Source organism: Rhyacophila brunnea, unplaced genomic scaffold (assembly GCF_057557595.1).
Source record: "Rhyacophila brunnea isolate RB1 unplaced genomic scaffold, BYU_Rbru_1.0 scaffold_3, whole genome shotgun sequence".
NCBI lineage: Eukaryota > Metazoa > Arthropoda > Insecta > Trichoptera > Rhyacophilidae > Rhyacophila > Rhyacophila brunnea.
This window is the reverse complement of record NW_028232965.1, coordinates 28,301,880-28,320,204: the sequence shown is the minus strand read 5'-3', so window position 1 is coordinate 28,320,204 and position 18,325 is coordinate 28,301,880. Positions and strand designations below refer to the sequence as shown.

General features: G+C 32.7%; 2 protein-coding genes across 2 annotated transcripts in view; one reads left to right on the top strand and one right to left on the bottom strand.

The window, feature by feature from the left end:
• The window catches only part of LOC147068173 (uncharacterized), a 55,887-nt gene extending 42,804 nt beyond the window's left edge, over nt 1–13,083 (top strand). The window contains exons 2-4 of the mRNA XM_085952790.1: nt 8,645–8,815; nt 10,422–10,884; nt 12,673–13,083. Of these exons, the coding sequence (XP_085808916.1) occupies nt 8,645–8,815; nt 10,422–10,884; nt 12,673–12,710 (672 nt within the window). The 3' untranslated portion in view covers nt 12,711–13,083. The remainder of the gene's footprint in view (nt 1–8,644; nt 8,816–10,421; nt 10,885–12,672) is intronic.
• The window catches only part of nudC (nuclear distribution C, dynein complex regulator), a 173,621-nt gene extending 156,481 nt beyond the window's left edge, over nt 1–17,140 (bottom strand). Inside the window, exons 1-4 of the mRNA XM_085952789.1 lie at nt 16,966–17,140; nt 15,967–16,044; nt 15,620–15,845; nt 13,420–13,568 (exon numbers count right to left, since the gene is read on the bottom strand). Of these exons, the coding sequence (XP_085808915.1) occupies nt 13,420–13,568; nt 15,620–15,845; nt 15,967–16,044; nt 16,966–17,040 (528 nt within the window). The 5' untranslated portion in view covers nt 17,041–17,140. The remainder of the gene's footprint in view (nt 1–13,419; nt 13,569–15,619; nt 15,846–15,966; nt 16,045–16,965) is intronic.
• Between the last annotated feature and the right edge of the window lie 1,185 nt (nt 17,141–18,325).

Sequence of the window (18,325 nt, the reverse complement as noted above, 5' to 3'; positions counted from 1 at the left end):
TTATATCAAAAGTAAATCTGTTTCACACATGGAATCGATTCTACATAATAGGTATAATATACACAATATTTCGAGCATCAGTCAACTTTCGTAACCATAATATAAAGCTTCTTAAATAATTAATAAAAAAACACTTAGATACAATAGTAAAAATCTGATTAATTTACCGTAAGTTTTATATAATTCATTGATTTATATATTCATAAATAACAATCATAAAATAGTCACATTCTTCTTATTTCTTTAACCCTGTCACGCCCCAACGTTGGGGCATAGGGCAAGTACAAGTTCGCGCCACTTTCGTTGGTCCATCGCCAACTCTCGCGCCTTCCGCCATGCCAGAAGATTCCGTAGATCGCATTTGTAGCACCGCCGCAGGGTGGGGTAGGGCTGGCGACAGCACCCTTGAGGCTGTGCCACAAGGGTACGAAGTGTCGCACTCTCTGGCGGCATCCGGAACAAATGCCCCACATTGAGATAGGTAATCATAATCGTCTAGGAAGGTTTTAATTCCGTGACCCCTTGCCTAATCCCTTTATATACATACATATCGTTGTAAGTATTTTTTTGCATATTATAAAATAGTATCTTCGGTGTACTTAATAAAGTGATATAATATGAATATGTATACACATTTGAAGGCAATGTATACCTACGTTTATTTTCTTTAAAGCGTTCTTCCACACGCAAGCCTCGCATATTTGAGTGTAATTAGTATTATGTATCATCATCCAACATCTGTTGTTCGACAACGAAACTTGTATACCTAAGTATAATAAGCACTTAAGAAGCTTTAGCTAATAAATATTAAATTTAATTAGCATGTCAAGTTTGACCTAGACCAGACAAAGAATATGTACTTAGGTTTTATAATTAATTATTACTAATCCTATAGATAATATAATATTCATTCGGTCAAGTGGCCAACAGCAAATCCTTATATTTATATCAATAATAATTAGCAGATGTGCCACCTACGTAATTTATTCAACTGCCATGCCCGTAGCATTATGAACACTTCTTATAAGGCCGCTTTACATTCGGATACAAACGATTAATCATACTGGACACATAAACTGTTGCATATAAAAATAGCTTTGTTAAATTGTAACAAAAGTTATTCAGATCGTATATCATTCTCACTATACCACCTAATTATTATTCCAATCTCCATTGTAATAATAGAACACATAATCGGTCTAATTTTGCGTTTATTTAATTTATGATATATTATTTGCATGTATTAAAAATTCTTATAGTTTTATAACAACTTCATCAACTAAAACTTCCTACACACAAAGTGTGCATATACCTGCTTACTTAAGAGTTAGATTAGTTAGAAGGTATATATCTCTAAGGCCCGTTTCAAACGGGACACCGGTGTCGCGCTCGATATAATATAGGAGGCCTTTGTATTCGAATAAAGGGGCCTTTGTATTATGTTTATGAACGCCCCAGATCTAATGAGTCAACGCATAATTTCGCGTTATAAATTCGAACATAAAACTGGCTGCGGTAATAAAAACAAGTGTATTGGCGGCTTGAGACTGTAGCGGTCGACGGAAAAGTGTACCGGACACGCGTTGACTCATTAGCTCTGGGGCGTTCATAAACATAATACAAAGGCCTCAGTAGTATATACGAGCGCGACACCGGTGTCCCGTCTGAAATGAGCCTAAAACTCGTGACAGCTGCAATGTCACTTAAATTTACTTTAAATCCGACAGACATACAATTTATACGTTACGGGTTTCTGAAAATACACGTTATCAGTGTGTAATGCTGTTGTCAAGGCGCGTGCACAAAGAGGGGGTTGGGGGGGGGGGGTTTCGGCTATTTTGTTGTCAAATATAATATGAAAAATAAATGTAATTAAAAATCAAACAACGCAAAAAATATGTTACTTGAAGAATCTTGTGAAGCCTATTTTAATACACCAACACCTGTTAGTTAAGTACCTATTTGATATTTATTACGTTTAAGAGCTGTACGATAAAAAACAATATGAGAGAATTTGTCAACTATTGTTACCATTTATATAGATTCCTTTTTTTTCATCGTGCATGCTTCCGTCTATGGGCACTTGCTGTCCGAGATAGACGTAGCTGCTGACTTGCTCGAGTTGGGTGCCATTAATACAGATAATCGCAGGGTCCGAAAAACAGTTCCTCATCACTTTTGTCTTTGAGACATTTATCTTTAGGCCGACAGTTTGACTGACATCCGCGAGTTCTTGAATTCTACCTTGGAGATCTTTCGGGTCTTGTGAGAGTATAACAATATCATCTGCAAAACGCAGGTGACCGAGGTGCTCCCCATTAATTAGAACACCTTTTTCCTTTTTTGAGATGGGCGGGGCACATTGCTCGCCGAAAGGACGGCCGCTGGACAAATGTCGTCATCCAGTGGTGCCCAAGGGGCACGAAACGGCCACAGGGTCGCCCTAAAAGCCGCTGGATTGACGAACTGGTAAAGCTCGGCGGAAATACGTGGCAGCGAAAGACACAGGACCGAGAGAGTTGGAAGAAGCTTGGGGAGGCCTTCATCCAGCAGTGGATTGACCCCGGCTGATGATGATGATGATATAGATTCCTAGATTTAGACAATATGAGATCGACGAGCTGCTATTTATGAAGCACTGCAAAGGATTGTTTTATTTAAAACAAGATGAGCCAATTACCATTATTAAGACGGAAGGTCGGACATATCCTGCGGTTAAAAAAAACGCACACGGATATTACGAACACGCCCAAAAAGAAAAACCTGGTATGCATTTTTGCCTTGTCATAAAAACTGTGACGGATGTTATGAGATACGCCCACAAATTGTTTATCCTTGGGATATTTTCTGGATAATAACAGTATTCATACAATCATGGAGTTTTTTTAATAGAAAATATTAATAAATTTAAATATTTATCGTGTGAAAATGGCAATTGTATTACCGACGTGTTTTTATTGTATTTGTGTAGAGGAGGCACACTCGCAGTGATTCAGTTTTTTTCTTATCGAATGTTGATTTATATGTACTTACCTACCTATACATTTTTCTCCAAAGAAAAAGAAAACAACCAATTTGAAATTAAAGTAAGTTAAATCCTGCAACATTGTCCTGCTCCACACAAAAGTGTTTTAGCCCATTTCCCGTATATGCAGATACTATAAAAGTAATACACATACGCTAATGTGGTAATAGGTAATACGTTCTATTAAGCTTATTTTGAGGGTCTGCTACTCCAAACATGTAATTTATATACAATATTCTTTAAAACAACACAAAAAGACATTACGCAAACCACACTCAATCGATCTTTTACTGCTATAAAAATAATGCAATTAAGTAAGTCAGTTTAATAGTATGTACACGTGTATTAAACTCTTAATTCAGCAGCGTTGAAAACTACTTATGGGTAAGTGTGTATTAAACTCTTAATTCAGCAGCGTTGAAAACTACTTATGGGTAAGTACTACTTAATTATACTATGGACCATTACACGATAAAAACAAATTACAGCTTTATTCATAAATCATGTTCCACTATAATAGAACATTGTTTTGTGTAAATAAATACGGCGTGATCATTTATATTTTTTCCAGACTATATTTAATTTAATTTTTACCTTAACTAAATAGACATTTAATTAACAGTACTTCCGATTTGTTTACGACGGTTTAATTATAAATTAAATTATGGATTATTTATTACTGCTATCAAGCAGTACACCAGATATTGACTTCGAAGGCAATAAAAATACCCCCAGAAAACTAGCAGTTATACCATCGAGAAGTTTCATATCATAATATTACTTCGGGTAAAGATTCCTATACATATTTTTTTTATATTATAATGAATGACATTTGTAATTGTGTTTTTTATTGTTTACTTTAAAACAAGAGAATGACTATTTAAAAAATTAATAGTATCGACTAAGGGTACTTCATGGAATTTAAATTCTAATTGATTAAGGTTTTCTACTTTTGCATTCGCATCTTCTTTTGCGGCCCAGCCTTCCGGCATTTTCAGACAGTATGTACACTTGCCATTGGTGCCGAAAGGCAAAACCCGTGACGCAAAAATAGTTTGAATGGAAAAGTACAAAACATAAATCAATTAGAATTTAAATTATTATACATTCAAAAATAATCTGTGAAGCCAAAAATGTACTTGGTCACTTTAAGTATGTTTAACATGGAATGGTTAGAAACATCGACAAATGTGCAGTACACGCGTAACATTAATTTATATTACCAAGTAAGACTAGGTTTGACATAACTATTAACGTAATGTTAATAATTCTTAATTATTCCATTATCCATTTTCATATGCGGTATAACATATTATTACCATGGATTTACGTATGCATAATAATCATGAATAATGAAGTTGTGGATTCTTCTTCTTGGATGATGCGCTACCAATGGGCGACCTTCACGGTGTTGGATACTCTGATTATATCGCAAGCCTATAAAATGCGTAATTAAAAGAGGGAATGTATGCAAACAATAATTGCGGAAATTTAAATCTCGGCTCACAAAATGTCCACATCACAGACCACGGGAGTGGAGTCCGATCGTTATGTAATTTTAATATTGTGGTGGGTTTCGTGTTGCATAAAACAAACACAATAGATTTTTTATAAGCTTTTTTTGATTCACCTGTGAAATATAGCTCATAGTTCACGAAAAACTAGCATAGATAATCATCTAAGTAAACATTTGTCAAATTGATTACTTAATATTAAATCGATTTCGTTTTGAATTGAATTGAATAGAGTGATTGTTGAACAACATAACTAAGCTTTTAATTTCAGCAAAAATCATTGTTGATATTTGCTTTAGTGACTGGTAGATAGACACTGTAAACAACGAATAAAATACCACATCTTGCGGCGTCTGGTTAATTTTCGTAAGATTCTTTATAACGATGTCGATCACCAGAAAGAGATTTTTAGATACAAATCTAATATTAAAAATAAACAGCTACTTTACCATATTCGAAAAAACGAGGCGGTGATTGATGGAACTTTTTTCATGATTAAAATAAAAATTCAAGTTCAAAGTTATTTTATAGACAACCATAAAGTCCATGTTAACTAATGTTGCCAACAATATAACCACAAGGTTACAGAATAATGTAATAAATAACATCTTATTGGCCGTGATTTGAACTTGATTGCGGTTCTCTCAAAAATTAGATAACGTTACATTATTCAAAATCTAATGAATATGTAAAATATTAAATAATTATATTCATTTGACTAGAATTTTAAAACTACATTGTTTTTGTGGCAGATGACTTCACCTCATTGAAGTTTAATAATTATTAAATTAATAAGTGATTTGGCGACAATGTAGGCATTTCAGTAAGTATATTATATATTTATAAATTTTCTCTTGAGGGTAATCAGATAAAACATTTATTAATAATCGAAAAATGGTATAAACAATAATCACCTCATTATTATGAAAATGACGTAAGTTATTAGATTGCATCAATGACGTAATAATTAATGTGTGTAATATTTACCTAACATGAGCTTTGATTGACAAGATAAATGAAAAATAATTATTATAACCAGCATAATATTTAGACATTGCCTGACTATCTTCATTTTATTCAGATTGTAGACAAACAAAAAATTAATAAGTAATACATTTTTTTAATATATTACTGGCCTACGTATCTACACAACTGCTGGACGTTTCGAGGGCTGTACATTTTCAACGAAAAGATTGCCCACAACCTATTATAAAATAATTAACCAAAATACCATACCCACGTAGTCTTTTTTTTCAAATTATTTTTTTTAATTCAATAAAATCAAACACACACATTTGAACAGAAGGCAACTATTTACGAATAGTTTAATGATATATTTTTTTCAATACAAAAATAATTCATATTGTAAGCAAACAGGATAATATGTACTGTATATTAAGTGGAATATTATTATGCTGCGGTTAATCACGTTCAGTTTTAATACTATGTAATATTTTTTCACAAAAATAATACTTACAATTTAAGGGAGTAATATTTAATAATAGATAAGAGATAAGTTGAGATATTATTTTTAAATGTTTATATCTCTGTGATATTTTAAACATTTAAGATACATTCGACCTTGTAGGGACAACAGGAAGTAAAACAATTCTTTAATGAATCCCAATAAAAATAAGATTTCATCTCAGATCTCGGCAGATGCCATTATAATGGCGAATCGTTTAACATGAGAACTTAATCAAGAAGGTTGATTGTTTCGTTATTTTCTCGATAACGAAACATTTAAGTTGTAGTAATGTAACATGATCTTATATATAACTAAGATAAGGTAAAAAATTTTAAAAAAAAAAGTCCCGATAATTGACGATAATCAATGAAAACCAACCGATGTAAGTATTATTATTAACAATCACAAAGATACGCAATGAATTAAAATTTAAATTTACGCAAAATACAAAACTGATAATTTATTATGTACCTATTTGTCTTCCCCGACTTTTTGCTTAAATGTCAAGGCCGGTTTTCCCACAAATGTTTTCTTGACTAAATTGATTCCAGGTTAACAAATAAATTGTGGAATTAATATACATGTATATATTTTTAATTGAATCATCTTACAACAGCCTTATACAAAAAAGAACAATAACTATATTTTGTAATTAATTTTCTTACAAGTATAACTTTGTAACGGGAAGAATTTGTATAGCAATGATGAGTAAAATACACAAACACAATAATTAGGTATGCAGATTATGGAATATTAAGTTAATTAATTATACGATAAATAATAATGTTTATCTGTTTTACGACCGATTACTTTTTTCAATTTAAAAATCAAACCTGTTTGATAATTATTATAACAAAACATGTAGACTTTTCTATGGTAGCCATGCATGATCATAAAAAAAATGTTCGATTAATTTACGAGCAGGAAGCGAAAATGTAAATATTATGCAAAGTTAATAATAAAATATAATGTGTAAGAATTCTGAATGAAATAAAAAACATTGCAGATGTCCAACCATAGAGATCACCTATCGCGCTAACCGGACCAAGGCCGATGCTGTATTACATAAATATAGATAGAATGATAGTCTGATATTATTATAAACAAGAATTTCGAATCAATATTTTCCGCATTTTCTCCCCTCTGCCGATGACACATAGCAATAAACCAATAGCATGAATATATTTCAATGAAATAGTCGTAAAGTTATTTAACGAATGACGGCATTAAATAAGATCAAATTTGAGATATCGCCAAAAATTACATCACAGATTTGACATACATAATTAACATTTTCAGGGTTATTTAACTGACGAATGGTGATTATCAAATTTACGACCGGACGTGTGATCTTTTGAGATTATTCAGAGTAAAAAGAAACATAATGATATATTGTAAATTAAAATACATAAAAATATACTAAACTAAATTATTACATTTAGCTATACATATAAATTAAATGATAGTACATAAAGACACAAAACAATTTTAAGAAAAAATCGATGTGTGTACTTATGTACGCGCGTTAGAAGTTATACTTCTTTGGCGTCACAAAACAAAATAAGCCGTTACTTGAGTCTATTAATATTACAGTGGATTAGGTTGATGAAAACGTACGCGATTCATCTGTGTCTCATATAGCACATGATAATTTTAATTGAATTATTGTATTGGACCAAAACTCATCTTTGCCATCCAGCGGTTATAATCGATTCAAAAGTGCCTATGATGAATTAATAAATAATCAAATTATTTACCAACCCAACATTCACAAAATTTATTTATTTATTGATATATAATTTTACTCATAAATAATACTTACATAAATATAGCCTCAAATCTTGATACAAAATCTTTACAATGAAAAATAAATATACACTCCAATATAAATAAAGTTTTATGAATATAAATTAACAGTGTAGAATGTTTGTCTCCAGAAATTTGTTAAAAAACATATATATTTATTATGACACAATCTTGGTTATGTTTACAACACATGCTCTTTACTTGGTTGTATTGAACGACTAACTAAATGACACTATGCGCATGCGCATATACCCTTCAGACCGAAATGAATATAATCATAATAATAAATTATGTGTTACACCGGCGTGCGCAACTTCGTCACATGTCAAAAATACACTCTGATCTGTTTTCCCAAACGCGCCAAAAGAAGTATAACTTCAAAAATAGGTGATTATTTAAAACATATTGAGTTAATGAGAGAGTATAAAAAAAATAAACCATTGTTATGTTTACTGGACTGCGACAAAACAAATGAATTGAAAATATTTATTGCTGTTTGGCTGTAATCAAAAATCACCTTTAGTAATAGTATATTAATTTAACTTAACTGTCATTAGAAAAACATATTATCTCTGTTGGACATTGTTTTCTATTGATTGAAACATTATTCTTTAAAATTACACATTTTTAATTTTGTAAGCATTTACTCAGCTTATGGGCATAATCAAACAGGGAAATATAACAGCACAATCCTAATACTTGTGATTGGTTTTGTGTATCGCAATAATTCGGTTAGGCACATACCTTGCACTTATTGGAAATATGCCATGTGCATTTGTAACCATTTAACATAGAAAATTACTAATAAAACATTTTTTTTGATATTCTCAGATGGAGTCACCACACCCAGTGACCGCAAGATGGGCCATCCCCAGACCATCACTAGCGACCTCTAGCAGCAGCCTGGCCTCCGGAGGCAGGACCTCGAGGTCATCGGTGCCCAATGGCAAGTCCAGAGGTAGTGCATCTAGCCAGGGTTCTAGCAGTAATCATAGCACGCATGTAAGTATGATTTCAAATAAGTTATCTATGATAATAATACATCTACTTTTCGACTAAGTCACCAATTTATATTATAAGTTTACAACATTGCTTGCAAGTATTTAAGTTATGACATAAACCCCCCTAAGACAATGCAGTATTTCATAATGGTTAACGGCCCACATGCTCAGCGTAGGTCAAAATGGAGCTTTTATGGTATATTCAGAGCAAAACCCTGGACATTCCTTAAACGTTGTAGATAATCTATTTAAATAATTTTTTAGCCTTATTATCCTTTATATTTATTTTAAACATGTGATGACTGCATTAAGTATTTTTATTACATAAAATAGTATTCTTTTAAACCTCTCGCTCTAATGTTTTAGAATATAGTCATATTTCGGTACATCCATGTGCAGTGGTGTTAATAGTTTTTAGATTTATTATTTTTTTTAAAAGCATTTACAAAACCATTAGTAAAATTAATGTTAACATTATATAGCGACATTTATGATTAAAAATTATATTTAATAATCTTTGTAATCCCAAATTTGACAAAAATTAGGCATTTTATTAATAAAAAATGCGCACGATTAACACATTTGAAGAAGAAAACATGCGTGTTAACATGATTTTAGACCCTACTTCATTTATCGTTTGTAAATTTATGGCTACGGCCGTATGTTGTAGCTTAGCCACTGGGAAATGCCAATAGAAATGGCGTATTTCAAAAAAATACTACCTTATTCTTAGGGTCAATAATTATTATAAAGCAAACATTATTCGTAGGATGTTTATCACATTTGAATGGTCAAAGACATAGCTTAATTAGTATCTTTAGAATTATCTTCAAATGTGTTAATCGTGCCTATTTTTTAATAATAAAATGTCTAATTTTTGTCAAATTTGTGATCACAAAGCTTGTTATATATAATTTTTTATCGTAAATGTCACTATATAATGTTAACATTAATTTTACTAATGGTTTTGTAAATGCGTTTAAAAATTAATAAATCTAAAAAATATTAACACCACTACACATGGATGTACCGAAATATGACTATATTCTAAAACATTGGAGCGAGAGGTTTAAAAGAATACTATTTTATGTAATAAAAATACTTAATGCAGTCATCAAATGTTTAAAATAAATATAAAGGATAAGAAGGCTTAAAAAATATATAAATAGATTATCTACAACGTTTAAGGAATGTCCAGGATCATGCTTTGAAAATAGCAAAAAATCTCCATTTTGACCTACGCGGCGGCGCACGTCCCCCCTTAATGTCAACTTCCATTGGAATTCAATTGTCATTTTACTTTAAATCGATAAGAATACTAAATGCTTGCCCACTTCCTACTTTGGCCATGTTTCAATAATAATTAATCAAGGTTAAAAATAATGAATGATATCTGGTATTATTAATTTGCTGGCCATATTTTCCATAATGATTTTTGTATCAGGACAATAAGAAAGAGCATTATTTTTCTTGAATCTTTCTAATTTAATTAATATCTCTAGATATCATAGACAACAAAATCCAAGATTCATTGCATCACAATGAAAATATTATCACACTATAATGTACGGCACATTATATTAATTTTAATTATTCGTAATTTCCAGAGCGCCTCATCGGGGTCTCTACTACTGAGTGCGGCAAATCTAGCAAAAGTCAGCAATCATCACTCGCCCTCGAGACTACCGACACCTTCCGGGGGAAATTACGAGAGTAACCTGACGGTCTACGTCCACTCGACCGCCAGCTCACCTCACCCAGGGAAACTCCCCCAGCCAGAGTCGCAGGAGCAAACAGACGCTATACAAAACCAGAACCATTCGGATCCGTTCTGGAGTCACGTCAAACTGGCGTCGGCCAAAAACCAAAGAAAGGAGCAGCGCGACGACGAATCAGTCGCCAGTTCGACCCACTTCACTGTGGTGAACGGTTTCACGAGACACGGCAGAAGCGCCAAGGTCGAAAAGCAAATGTGGTGTTGCAAGAGTTCACACCAGATCACGGTCCTTGTCCTCACCATGACTGTCCTCTTCACAGCCGGTATTCTCGCAGCCATATGCTATGTTGAAAGTGAGTATGCCCACTTCAACATCTAGTTTTAAGAGCCAACATTTGTAGTTCACCAACCTCACTTCTATTTACAATTAGGCTTTTAATATAAGCAACATCAAAGGTCTCCAAATGTCCAAATACTACATAAATTAAGCTCTTCTCTATTACCTCCGCTAGGGGATGGCACAATAAGAAGAAGAATAGAGAAATATCTTAAATAGAGAGTCTAACATCATTATGCCGCAAGCCATATGATGAGTGATTTTCCGTAGCCGAAGGGTAGCTACGCGGTACCTACTTTTGGTAGATGGAGAAGCAGCCATAAGACACGGGGGAGACTTTTTGATATTTTGCTTTCAAATATAAGTATAGTATTAAATTTTCTACAATAATTTAAAACCATCATTTTTTTTCGTAAACTTGAATGTAACGTGTCCGCTTATGAAATTGTGGGCCTCGGGTTTGAATCCTGGGTCTTGCAAATTCATATATTATTTTTCATGTGTCTTTGGACCCAGAGCATGGACCATAGGTCATGTAAGTGGATAACATCCATTTCTCATAAAAAATTACGTGTTAAGAAACCTTTTCGTGACATGGGCAAGGTCCACATCGATAGAGCCAATGAAATAAATGGTATACCCAATTTACAAATAAATAAACTGGGAATTGAAACTGGGGCCCTGAACGGTACAAAGTTACCGATGAAGCATATCAGCAACAGATTACTGACTTGCTTATTGATTTCACTCATTATTTATCACAATATTAGCATTGATATCAAACCATGTAATAAATGTAATAATGTACCTATAATAGCTAATTTTAACTTGACCGCTAAACCACATATCCTTGAACTTCTAAAATTAAATACACAACATAACCATAATAATATAACCAATATGGTGGTTTTATTGAATATGATACAGGTTACAGGCAAATAAACAAAGACAATAAACAAAAACAATAAATATTCAAAGCAAAATATAAATGATGGTCAGCAAAAAACATCAATCATTGAGAAGGGAAATATCATCATTAATTTTATGATTCTGCTTTGGACATAATAGCCTATGATATTGCCTGAAGCAGTGATGATCTCATAAGATAATGCAAGAATAAGTACTTATCTCAAAGCAGCTTCTTATAAGAATAGCTGTATTTAAAAAAAGGTTTATTGTGAAGATGAATCTTATAATGAAACTATATCATTCTCTGAACCTGTTTTCAATTACAATTTTAAATATGATGAATAATGAGTTTAATGGTGACTTTTATAAATATTGTATTAATTCAGAAATAATTAACTAAACACATATTTTTTTTAAATTAATACAATCATAATATGGACTGCCTCGTGAAGAGGTGTCTTAACCAAATTTATTTTATGACAAATGGATGTTAACCATTTGCTTAACCTAACAAGTCCATCTGGGTCCAAACACACATATGAATTTGGCAGACCCGGGATTCGGACTTTATATGCAGACACGTTACGACTCAGCCATCCCAGCCAAATATTTTATTACAGCCCACAAATTGATTTTACCTCATAAATGTAATATAGGCACATAACTAGAATAAGAATTCAAAAACGATAAAATAACAAAGAATGAAAAGGTAATTTTCAAAAGTCTTAATGTAAAAATTATTTCAAATCATTCACATTATTTTTTTCAAATTATTTTCACAAATGCGGACTTCATCACTTTTGAAAATTATCTATGGAAGTAGGTATACAAACATAATATTGTCATATTTTTTTTAGAGCAATATTGATTTTGATTATTTTCTCCTTGTTTTCAGTGCGTCAACGGCGAGATAGCGATTCAAGATTTTCGTAGTGAAAACACCAATGCCAGTTATAAGTACGACATGCTTTATATTAATTAAGACCCATCTTTTTCATTATTATAAGAATAAATATACAAGTATCATCATTTGCGTATTATATTTCGATTAAATTATTATTCAAAAAAATAATCCATCAGAGGGACATGAAACTTCTTAGTTCAAATTCCCTTAAAATGTATCGATTCATGCTTAAAAAAATACTAACCTATTTATGTACCGTTAAAATTAAGCAAAGTGCTCAAACTACTATTCTTAAGTAAGCATTGTTTTATTCTACATAAATATTAAAATAGTGTTATTCAATAATTTATGTAACTGTGATATATACATTTTCCAATTAAACAAATATGCTATTAAATCGATATGTATGTGTTTTATTAACCTTAAATCCTGAAATAAATAATAAAAGAAAAGAAAGAAACAAGTAGTCATAATAGAGATGCCGGCGAAGTAGAAGTTGATAATATTTTTATAGTAACAGTAATTTCTAACAAATCCTTCAATAAGTACTAGAATGTTTGACTGACCTCTTGGATCTACTAGCAGAATTAATATAAAGAAAATTTATTATTACACTGCCATCTATCGTTATTTCATATCAACATAACTATTTTCATTCTATCTATTGAATACATCATACAAACACTTATCAAATAAAATAATAGAGGATGGCCTCAGATAAAATATATAAAGACTGACCTCAACTTCTTCAAGAGTCTGTGTCCATCTATAATTGGGTAGATCACAGCCATTGCCAGCATTGGGCTTAATTTTTCCTTTGTCTTTCGGATCCTCCTCGTCACTCTCGTCATCTTTTTTTGCATTCTCATCGTCGTCGGCTGGAGGTACTGCACACAAAACAAAATATGGAACATGAGGTATTGTTAAAATGACTTTAAAAGTACCAATTATCACACAAATTCTCTAACATCACATCGTTAATTTTGTAATACCTCCTATGTGTACAAAACCATATTCTTCACGAAATAAATAAAATTATCATTCAAAATAAGTAAATGTGGCTTAACTAAGGTTGACTATTAGATTTAATAAAAGCTACTTGAAATGGAAAATTTTAATTGAAAGAATAAAATTAAAATGAGCAATTAATCCTGTAACCACATAAGAGATTCATATTGAGCCATTCGAATCAGATAATTGGTGAAAAAAAAAAACCTATTCCATGATGCACATCAAAGCTACTCAACCGGCATGCCGTGACACACACGTGTGCCGTGAGCGATTGGGAAGCACGTTGCAAGATATTGTTTTTAAGAGTGGGTCTTTCGTGCATCGACCCCAATATAAAAAAGACTAGTATTTTTTTTTAATTGATTAACTTAGTAATTTTTTTGAATAGCCATCCAAAAACATAATTTATGCGCGATTTGTATGCGTGTTTTCTTTATTTCTAAAATAAACTGATAAGCATCAGTACTCACCATAACACTATAAAATATTATGGAAGATGCCTGTCATCATGCAATTTTTATAAATTTCTACGGTTTTAGATAGGATCATGGAAACCATAATTATTATACTTTGCCATTTATTACGAAAAACTGCTATTAGAAATCATTATTTATCTAGACAATAGTTATTTTTTTCCAGGTGAAATGTGCAAAATATATATGTAAATTTATGATGAACAAAGAAGTTTACAGCAACCTGCTACAACTTGTGATATGTGCCTAACCAGATTACTAGAAATTGTCCTGTTTAGGTGAAAACTTACAGTGCTTGTGCGGGTTTATATCTTCTGACAGATATTGAACGATGGATATCCTATTTGCAATTTATATCGTGCATTGCTCAGGATTTGCAATAAAAATGGTTAGCAAGAAAGTTGCATTTGGCACTTGTCGGTCAACAGACCACTCGGCCCCTAACTATAATTATTATTATTATTGATGTAATACCAAAGAATCAAAAATGGAGTAGTTGATTAGGCTGACTACTGAAAGAAGGTGCTTATTAACAGCATCGCTGCCTTCGGCTCCGATCGGAGCCGCGTCACCACTCATAGTCGGTGCCGCCGTACCCGATCGGAGCCGCCTGTATAGTAATAACGAAATTGTCATTATTTCACTGGCACTACCATTGAGTGATTTATTTCTTAGTTGGCTTCGTAGATGAATACGTTACCGATATTTTTCGCTAGTTGGTTTTTAATTTGTTTTTTTATAGACATTTTTCGGCACTGTGTTTTATAAGGTCCTACCTACATACCACTTATCATTATCACTTATCGCATGTTCGGCAGTAGGAGCATTAGGTTATTTAGAATATTTTTCAGTATGATTTTATAAAGATAAAAAGTTTTTTAGTCAAGCACGCCACTGTTCAAAGAAAATATTAATTGGTCTTCATATTAGTGTTACTTAAGTGGTTGCTTTAAAATTTGATACTTTTCATAACATGGTGAACACCAAATCTCATAAAATCAATTAGTTATCTCAGGCCATAAAAAATCCATAAAATAAATTGCGTAACATAATAATATTTTCGAGCATTTTACAAGGGCCTTCATTCACAAAACCACTTGAATGTTTTCAATGTCTTAAGTACTGTGAAAAATTTTATAATTAACGACTTGTTATAACATAATTTATTTATAACAAATACAGTTCAAGTTCAAGGGCAGTGCCGCTGGCTCCGATCGGTGACATTATATTTAACTGCCGTATTGACATGTTTATCTATTTAAAAAATATTATGAATATAGTCATCACTTGTTTTCATCTACCTTGACCTAATTTTTACGTTTTCGTGGAATTGGCACATGGGGTCAATTCTATATTATATACTAGGTAGCGAAACTGTTAAAAGCCCTTTAAGAGTTAAAAAGACTTTACAAGAGTAGTACACGTATATATATATATATATATATATGTTTCACCTTTTTCTTGGTTTTTCTTTTCAAGTTCTTTCTGCAATTTTTCAGCTTCATCATCGGTAAGCTCGGTAATTTTGGCTGTTGATTTACTCGTCTCAGCCTCTTTCTCCATAGCTTTTTTTTCAGAAGATGCTTTACGGCGCTTTTCTGCTTGTTCCCTTTCCTTTATTTTAACAGCATGCTCAGCCCGCGATATTTTCTCTTGTTTACGAAAAGCTTCGTCAATCGCCTGTCACAGAAAAAAATTATATTTAAATACAGGTCGTTGATGTCATTTATGATCTGTAAACAGGCATATAATTATATTGGTATGATAATCACTATTAGCAAGTGTCTGTGGCAAATTTTACCTTTTCCCATGCACCTTCCTGTCCACCAGTGAAGAAATCAGTTTTTCTTCCCAAAAATCCAACAATGGTGTTAATGAACTGTAAATTTTAACAAACCAGAATTTTAATGAACATAAATTAAACATAGGTAGAGTATACGTTTTATAACTTTGCACCTTTTAGTACACTGACACGCCTCTTTGCCTGATTATCTCGCATAAATTTAGATCAAATGATATTCACTTGTATTAAAGTAATAAATAAATAAAAAGGTAATATAGGTAATGCTGCTTTACCTATGTAAAAAAAAAATTGTAGAATATATCACATCATTTTCATCCTAGATCCGGAGTGCAAAGTTATGAAACGTATACTCTACCTAGGTATATTTTTAATTTGACCTTGAATGAGTACATCTACACAAAATATGCCCAATAGATCAGTACACAGGCAGACGAAAAATGTCATAATTACAATAGGAAAACTTGTATACATCTCAACCGTGAGTGATAATGTTTAACGTAGCAGATAGCAGGTCATGCGGCCAATTCGTTAGGCAGACTATCTCTATCTCATGGATAACTTGCCATTACAAAAGGCAAGCTGGAAATTGAAAATAATAATAGGTAATATAAACAGTAACTACTCATAAATACGTTAATATTTATTAACCCTAAATTACCTATTTAGAGGTTAGTGCGCTCATGTGTACCATGAGGGAAATATTATAATAGAGTTAAATTTTTAAAGTGCCGAACACATGACTAAACTTGTAGTTTGTAGTTAAAGTAATATGTGGGTAGTTTGAATATATGGGCATATTAGGTATATTGCGCATTCAATATTTAATATTTTCGTATGTACAGTAACTACAAAATACTAGGCGTCATAGGAAGTTTCTCCATTAAAATTTCAACCTTTAAATGAGTATACAGCAATATTTGACTATTGCTATTGTCATGGCAACGGACATTAGGTTATGTTTTTCAAATTTCAGACGACATTTAAATCTGTCTTCACCTCTTTAACGCCACCTTCGTGTTGCTGAGCTATGGCCAACAACATGGAATCGAATCTTTCAGGATCTTCGGACATAATGACACGATACTGTAACTTTAAACACAAAAACGTCAAAAACAAATGACAGTAGCAGACCGACAGTCACAATTTTACAGGCAATAATGACAATGACAGCACCAGCAGTTAGCACGCCGGAAAGTGTGTCTATGAATTAAATATGTCTATGGTTATAAAATGTTGCTAGACGGCCACTCTAGCCTAAATGGGAATGATACTAAAAATAGTTGTTTTGTTTAATAAAAATGTGTAAAAAAATACTAGCGGGGAATTTATAAGTTTGGGTAGTTTTTTGTCATTGCTGTGGTGATTGACATGATAATAAATTACGTCGCCATGTCCAATGGATTATCTCTTATCATATTTATAATGCCAGCGCTCCATTGGCGAGCCAAAAGTCCGAGGACAATATCGTCCGATTTGTCTATGCTCTGCTACTGATCAACGAACGAATAAAAAAGTCGAGCTGTCAAAAGTCAAAAGTTGCGATTATCGTAATGTCTTCCGATAATACTATAATTTTGTGTTATTTATATGTAAACTTGCATAAAATAATATAGCAGTGAAAACAACACAAGTTTTACGTTTTCTTTTATGAACTTCATAAATACAAATAAAAAAATAATTTGTAAATCTCTCATTTTCTAATGTGTAAATTAACAAATTAATCAATGAAAATGTTTAAAACAATTACAGTTTTTTTTGCGGTCCGAATAATTGCGTATTAATGTCAAATCGAGTTTGCATAGCGATCGACGGACGAAGTCTGGCAACTCCGAGAGTAAAATATCAAACATGTTTGAAATCCAACGAGCCTGGTCTGTGGATTAAAAAGTCCGCAGACCTGCACCGCGATTTCCTAACTATCGACTCGTATGGCACAGGGGCTCGATTTCCTAACTATCATCTCGTGTGACACCAGACGACATGACGTAATTGTGGCGTCAGCCAATACACGCTCGAGCGGGCGATGATAGTTAGGAAATCGAGCCCCAGACGACATGACGTAATTGTGACGTCACGCTCGAGGCATGCCGCCCGCGCACAGTGCTCACCATAGATTATAATATGATGAAACACCTATATGTGTATGGTGACAATGAATAGCGCGACTGTCTGAGTAGCGTTATATTCTCGAGTGCTATTATCACTCCGGTAGTAAGTCATAATGATGTCATATGACGTCATGTCGACCGGGAAGCTGGCCCTCGCAAGTTCGAAAATAGCTGGGGTGCTCCACGCGAAAAAAAAGTCCGAAGACTGTAAATCGTCTGACTTGCGTGCCAACTGCCAATGGAGCGCT